At 48.1% G+C, this 7308-nt stretch overlaps 1 protein-coding gene across 1 annotated transcript; it reads right to left on the bottom strand.

The window, feature by feature from the left end:
- Positions 1-4198: 4198 nt before the first annotated feature.
- Positions 4199-6102, bottom strand: LOC114701355 (Na(+)/H(+) exchange regulatory cofactor NHE-RF3-like). The gene has a single exon (XM_028881442.2). It carries the CDS (start codon positions 6075-6077, stop codon positions 4518-4520), a length of 1560 nt encoding a protein of 519 aa, XP_028737275.1. The 5' UTR covers positions 6078-6102; the 3' UTR covers positions 4199-4517.
- Positions 6103-7308: the final 1206 nt, after the last annotated feature.

Below are 7308 nucleotides of genomic sequence, written 5' to 3'. Positions count from 1 at the left end.
ATGTTGATGTAAGACACCTCTCCGGTAGAGATCAGTGCTCTCAGTGACAGCGGGAACCATTGTCATGAAGCACAGTCACCCATAACCTCTGAGTCACTGGCTCAGGACCTTTCTGTGTTAAACCATTAACACTGCGGTATCTTGGAGAGCCTCAGCAGAATCCCAGAGCTCCTGCCGGTGTGGGTGTACAAACCACACACCTGCCTTCTGAACCTTGTCCAGGATCTGAGTTAGCAAAGCTTTGGCATTCTCCTCCCACATCCTCTGAAACCCCACAAGCAGACATTCTCATTTTACTTTCCCCTGGAGTCAGCAATCCTAAGCATTTAGTTGAAAACAAGCAAGCAAGCAAGCAAACAAACAAACAAAAACCACAACCCGTAACATTGGATACTGATCAGAGAAAAGCAAATCCCACCTATAAATGCGCACATGAGTAGAATACAGCCTTTATTGTTTACTAAATACTTATTTTTGAAGGTGCTGGGTGCAGAAGCCAGTCCTCACATGGCCCATGCTGGGCAAGTACACTTCTGCTGATCTGAGCCACACCCCCAGCCTGGACTTTGTTTTTAAAAAATGGTGTGTGCGCTGACAGAAGGTAGGGGAGAAATGCACATTCTCTTGGGATAAAGTGTTCTGGACTTCCTTAGCTCACAAGATTCTTTTGGATCTGGGTTGGCTAGCAACAAAAGGAATATATTAACGGGCTGACACTGTTTAAACCAGAGAACTACAGATTTGTAGAATCTGTGTCCTTGGAACAGAGTGTGCCTTGAAGGGGATGGGCTGAAGTAAAGACTATGGCTGGTGTATGAGGGGAGGGGAGGGTGGTCATGGCTTTAAGTCCCTTCCCGGCTTCTTCCAGGCTAGTAAAGTCAGCACCTTTGTGCTTCTGTTTCCTTGGGTCAATTGGAGATGATAATCACACCACATATGGTAGGCAGCTAGCTGCACCACACACGGAACAGTCAGATCTAGGAAAGATCCGTCAGTCGGACTTTCTGCTGTTGCGATACAAGCCGGAAATGAGCAATCTAAAGTGAGGAGGGTTTGTTTCGGCTCACGGTTTCATTCCATCATGGCAGGAAGGGTGGACCGGAACAGAGAGCTCACCTCCTAACAGCCAGCAAGTATACAGATAGTGTCAGATAAAGCCCAAGAGGCCACCTGGGAAGCCAGTCTTCTGGGTCAGCCTTTGTCCCAAGGTTGTGAGGGTGCAAGCGGGGTGAGGCTCATGAGCTGCCCCTCCTTCCTGTCACACAGATCCCTTTCTGGGACATGTCACCTTGGACATGCAGCCCTCACTCAGACACATCCTTTCTTCCCTTGCTCCTTCATACACAGGAATCCAGGAAGAGCAGTCACAGTTCTGAATGGAGGTGTGGCAAGGCTTGCAGGAGCGAGATACAATCACTGTTTCTGGTGAGCTGAGCAAGGAGACAGGAGAACTTTCATGGATTGTTCTACACACAAAGACCTTTCTAGGAAAGGCAGCACTTGCAGTCTACACAGCCCACAACACTGCCAGGCCCAAGACCACTTGGTTCGGAGGCTAAGTTGCATAGTTCAAGTCTAACAACACAGGTTAGGGCTTTTCAAAACCCACTGTCCTTAAGAATGGATTCACCTGCTCTCTCATACTCCTCTGACCTCAGATAGATTAGCAGCCCATTCCCATTTCAGTCAGGGGAAGAAAAACAGGAAGACCCTGTTTTCTCAGGCGCTACCTCCTGTATCCCAGCTCCTGTTCAGCCTTAGGGCCATTGAGATCACCTGGTGGCCACCAGATGCTCCTAGACCAGTGGCTCTCAACCTTCCTAATGCTGTGACCCTTTTAATACATTTCTTCATGTTGTGGTGATCACAAGCATAAAACGATTCCATTGCTGCTTCATAATTGTAGTTTTGCTACTATTATGAACGGTGATGTGAATATCTGATACGTGACCCCTAGGGGGTTTCGACCCACAGGTTGAGAAACACTATCCTGGACGACTGCTCCATCAGGTTACACTTCAAGGCAGAGTTCTGCAGCCGGTGCCCCGGCCCCACCATGTCCCACTCTCCTCCCATTACTCATTCCTTTCTGCCTCTCTCTTCATTGTGTCTGGAAGTAGAAGGCAACATTCAGTGATTACTGCCATGGGCAAGGACACAGGCTCTGAGATCCCGAAGACCAGCTCTTCAGCCATGTGATTGTGGGATCCTTATTATAGCCAGAGAGCCTGAAATTGCTGGGCACAGAGACCCAAATAGCATCCCAAGGTAGAAAGCTGCTATTATCACGACAGCTCCAAGCCTTCCCTTCCAGAGAAAGACGTCATCTTTCCTCTTGGCTAAGACCTGCCAACTGACCGGTATGACCTATGGGATTGGAAAAGAATGGTTTTCTTCCTTCAGAGAAAAGAAAATCAAGCCAGGGCAACTTTTAAGTATTTCCTACAAATCACATTCCACTGTCTGCCAGATATACAGATGTGGACAGTGAAATGCCAAGTTGTAGAGGCAATGCATTAGTAACTGTTGGTACCTAGCATATCACCGGTGCTCTGAGTATGTTAGGCCAGGCATGTCAGCAAGCATTTTTTAAAAATACATTAAATTAATTTAATATACACAGGTCCATGATGTAAATATGACTGTTAATGTTCGTTTTACATAGAGGAACATGAAGGCTTAGAATGATTGAGAATCTTGTTCTAAATCTCACAATGAAGAAACAAGGTAAGAGTCTGCATGCTGCCCACGCTTTTGCTGTACTCAGAAGCTGTCTACACATGGGCCAGAATCTAAGTTCTGAGGAGGCAAAGCTTCCCGACTGCTCACAGATGTTCCTTAGAGAAGAACTATTCTTCTCTAGTTTTTTTTTTTTTTTTTAACCTGTGTCTTTTCCTGAGATTGCTAAAATTTTTGCTTTGTTTTCTTCTAAAGAAATTATTATTTATTTTTATTTTATGTGCATGAGTGTTCTGCTGGCATGTATGCATGTACACTGTATGTGTGCCTGGTACCTGAGGAAGCCAGAAGAACTGGAGTTCTAGATGGTTGTAAACCGTCATGCTGGGAACGGAACCTACCTCTGTAAGAGCAGCCAGTGCTCTTCCTAAGTCTTGAACCATCTCTCCACCTTGCGCTTTGTTTTCCTGATGGTTCATTTTGAGCCAGGGTCTTGCTTTATAGCCCAGGCTGGCCTCAACCTTGTGATTCTAAAGCAACTTAGGGGAGAAAGTATTTCTTTTAGCTTGCAGGATACAGTCCATCATCAGAAAAGCAAAGGCAGGAACTTGAGGCAGGAACCTGGAGGTAAGAACTAAAGCAGAGACCACGGGGAAACACTGTTTATTGGCTTGTCTAGCTAGCTTTTTATATGCCCTAGCACCACCTGCCTAGAGATGTGCCACCCACAGTGGGCTGGGCCCCCTACATCAACAGAATTGATCCAGGTGAGCTCTGTCACTGACTCCACAGAAGCTGTCCTGACACATAGAAGTCGTTAAAATCCACACCATGCACTCATATACCGGTGACAACTTAAGGCAACAAAGGCATGGTGAGCCCCAAAGTTCCACATCCTTTCTGGATGATACATGGTTCCCACAGCCTTCTGTCTTTCCTTTAAAACTAACATTTCAATAGCTCAAATGAGGAACAAGGATTCAAACGCTCACTAGCTAATGTTTTGGCTTTACAGTATCTTGTTTAAAAACAAGGAGTAGTGTTTGGCAGCATGTGCTTAAGAGCCTGATGACACTTTTAGGCTCCTAATATTTGATAAAAGCAGAGAAAGTAGAGAAATGACTTTATATGTCAGAACAACTTCATGTAAATGTGATTCATGCATGCTGGATCTGTCTACTGTGCATTTTTAAGCAAGAGGAAGGACCACAGAAGGAGCTGGAGGCTGCAGGGTTCGGAACACTGGATGCTGCCATTTAGTTTTCACAGTAAAGATTCTTCACCCTCAGCTTCTCTGGCACTGGCTTGGCTATGGGTCAAATTCACACTCATTATGGGATCATGGATACATGATTAGATTATGCGTTTGAGCAAGGGAAGCCTCACAGGTCTTTGAGCTGGAAATCCTAGAGGAGTGCTGGCCAACAAAATAACCCTGAGTCCCTTCCAACTGTACCTCATATCAACACACACTTAACTCCCCAGCTGCCAGAGGGCAGGGAAGATCTCCTAGCTTGCATTTTTTTTTTTTTTTTTTTTCTGCTTGAAACTTTTATTAGCCACACTCACACACACACAAATGAATCATCTCTGGTGCTCAAGATGCATACAGAAGAGGTTTCATCAGCAAAAATGTAAAGTTGTACTTGGGCAGATATCACATAGAAAGAACCTGGCCACTCCCTCCAGCTAAATTGAGCAGCCCTTACAAAGGCAGACCGACACTGGAATGAGTGATTCTAGAGGTCGAATGGGGCCAGCAGAGAGCTCCTTCCTTGGAGAGGCAGTTCCTGGACATGCAAGGGGAATTCAGTAGCCAAAACCACCGTTAGTTCTCATCACATCTCTGTGTCTTCAGAGTTGGAAGAAGAATGTGAGGCTGTGCTGTGAGTTCGTTCTCTTGCTGTGTGGGGGTCAGGCTCAGACTCTGCTGACGGTCCTCCTCTGTCCTCAGAACAGGCGTCCAGGGGGTCAGCCATGGAGGCAACGATGGGGATTTTCTTAGCTTGGAAGTAGTTGTAGGCCTTCTTTCCACAGACCAGGAGAGTGACGTGCTCCCCGCTGCTCTTGATCCTGTCCACCACTTTCTCGTAGGGTTCCTCCTGCACGCTCTCCCCGTTCACTTCGATGATGACGTCCTCGTCCTCCAGCCCAGCCTTGTCCGCAGGGCCACCCTCCTGTACCTCTCTGACAAAGGAGCCTGGCTGACCCCGAATGGCATTCAGGTGGAAACCATAGCTGTCGTCGACTTTAATCAGTCTACAGAGCTTGGGTTTATGGTCCCCCGCATCCTCCGCAGTGTCTGGACTTGTGGCCTCCGGAGCAGCAGCCACAGGAGCTGCAGCTTCCCCGACAGAACCATTGGGCAGTTCTTGACTTTGGCAGTAGAGAAGTGGAGAAAAACGAGCCAGTCCATAGATGCTGTCCGCCTCTTTGTCCACCACCAGCAGTGTGGTCTGCTCTCCACCCTCCTTGATCATTTCCACTACACTGTCGTGATCGAGGCCTTCCACGGACACGCCATTGACAGCAACCACCAAGTCGTTGTTCTTCAAGCCAGCTGCCTCGGCTGGACTTCCAGGTTCTATGTCCTTGGTGATCTGACCTTTCTGTCCAGAGCCTGCCCTCAGGTAGAACCCGTAGCCATTGCTTCCCTTCCTGATCTCCACCACCCGGGGCTGGTGGGGCAGCAGTTTCAGACTGGCCGTTTCCCTCTTGAACTGTGTCTTCTGTTCATCATGGCGCTTGGCAGTCTCCTTGTCCACAAGGAGGAACACGATACGGCTCCCCGCCTTCTTCACCTTCGCCACCACTTCCTCGTGACTGGCGTTCTCTACGTTTTCTCCGTTCACTTCAACCAAGAGATCGTCGGCCAGGACCCCAGCCCTCATGGCCACTCCCTGAGGTGTGATGTCAGTCAGGTACACGCCCTTTTTGCCGTGGATGGTTTTCAGAGAGAAGCCGAAGCTGCTGCCCTCCTTCACCAGGTAGCAGAGCCGTGGCTGGGCGCACGTCTCCACTGCCCCATTCATCACAGGACCGGGTTTCTTATCACTCAAAGCTGCCTCCCTCTGGCTCGGATCCAATTCTTTCAAGTCCACCTGTTTTTTTATAGCCTTCTCGTAGGAGTCTCCATCCAGAACCAGCAGAGTCACTGAATTCCCGCTCTTTCTGACCAGATCCACCACCTGTGTGTGCTCTTCCTTGTCAACAAAGACACCATTGATCCTGAGAACTCTGTCCCCATCCAGGAGCCCTGCTTTCTCTGCGGGGCTCCCCTTCTCAATCACCCGGACCAGGTGGCCATCAGTGTCCTTCTCAATGCGCAGGAAGAAGCCATAGTTCTGGCCCTCTTGTTTGGACAATTTACACTCTCTGGGGCTGAAGGTGGAGGCCATTTCTGTCTTCCTCTTCACACACTCTGCAGGCCGCTTGCATTTCTTATAATCAGTATCTTTACTAGTGTTATTATTATTTTAAACCACATCTATTCATTTATCGAGTGTGCGTGTGTGTGTGTGTGCGCGCGCGTGTGCGTGTGTGTGTGTGTGTGTGTGTGTGTGTGTGTGTGTGTGTGTGTGCATTAGCATGCCTGCATGCACTTCAGGCTTGGCAACACGTGTCTTAACTGAGCTTTTGGCACTACAGCTGTTATTTGATGAGGCTGTCAGGTCCTTTTCCTCTCTGTCTGCCTCTCCTTCCCACTCTCTTGTATTAGGGATGGAATCCCAAGTCCTGGTGTATGCTAGCCTAGTGCCCTACCAGGGTTATACTCCTAATACTCCATCTTCGGCCATATCTGCATTTTAAAAAGACCTTTCCTGAGGCTGGAGGTGTGTTAGAGGTTAAGGTAGCCCGCTGCTCTTGCAGAAGACCCGAGTTCAGTTCCCAGCACCCACATCAGGAGGTCTACTTCTGTCTGTTACTCCATCTCCATGAGATCCAATGCCCTTTTCTGGCCTCCACAGATACCTGCATTTACATTCATATTCTCTCTCTCTCTCTCTCTCTCTCTCTCTCTCTCTCTCTCTCTCTCTCTCTCTCTCACACACACACACACACACACACACACACACACACTTTAAAATAAAAATAAATCTCTAAAAATAATTTTCCTGGGCTTCTTGCTCTTTATAGAGGACCCAGGTTCAATTTCCAGCAGCCATAGAGTGGCTTCCAACTATCCAGTTCCAGAGGATCTGGAGCCCTCTTCTGACTTCAGCCATATTTTCCATTGTCTCCTTTCCCCTAGAGCTGCCCTGACTGCACCCACCCACTTCCCCGTGGAATAGTCTCAGTGAAGAAGCCCAGTGACTTCTATCTTACCTAATTACTTCCCCATGGGACTGTTAATCTGCTCTCCCATGTCTCAGTTTAATCTCTAAACTGGCAGTCTGATTAACTGCCTGGTTAGCTCCAGGTTCACAAGTTTTGGAAGAAGATTCCACAAATGTTGTGTCTGTGCTTCAAGCTGCAGAGGGAAGCCTGGAGACGTGGCCACTTTGTGGATTTACAGGTTGCCCCTCAGCTTCCGGTCCCAGCTTTCTTCATCAACATTCTCTTACCAGCTACAGCTTCCCCTGCTGATCAAGGTCAGAATCAACATCCCCACTTAGAGTGCAGAGCTGA

The sequence above is a fragment of the Peromyscus leucopus genome, chromosome 5 (assembly GCF_004664715.2).
Source record: "Peromyscus leucopus breed LL Stock chromosome 5, UCI_PerLeu_2.1, whole genome shotgun sequence".
Classification (NCBI taxonomy): domain Eukaryota; kingdom Metazoa; phylum Chordata; class Mammalia; order Rodentia; family Cricetidae; genus Peromyscus; species Peromyscus leucopus.
This window is presented reverse-complemented; position numbering and strand designations above follow the sequence as displayed.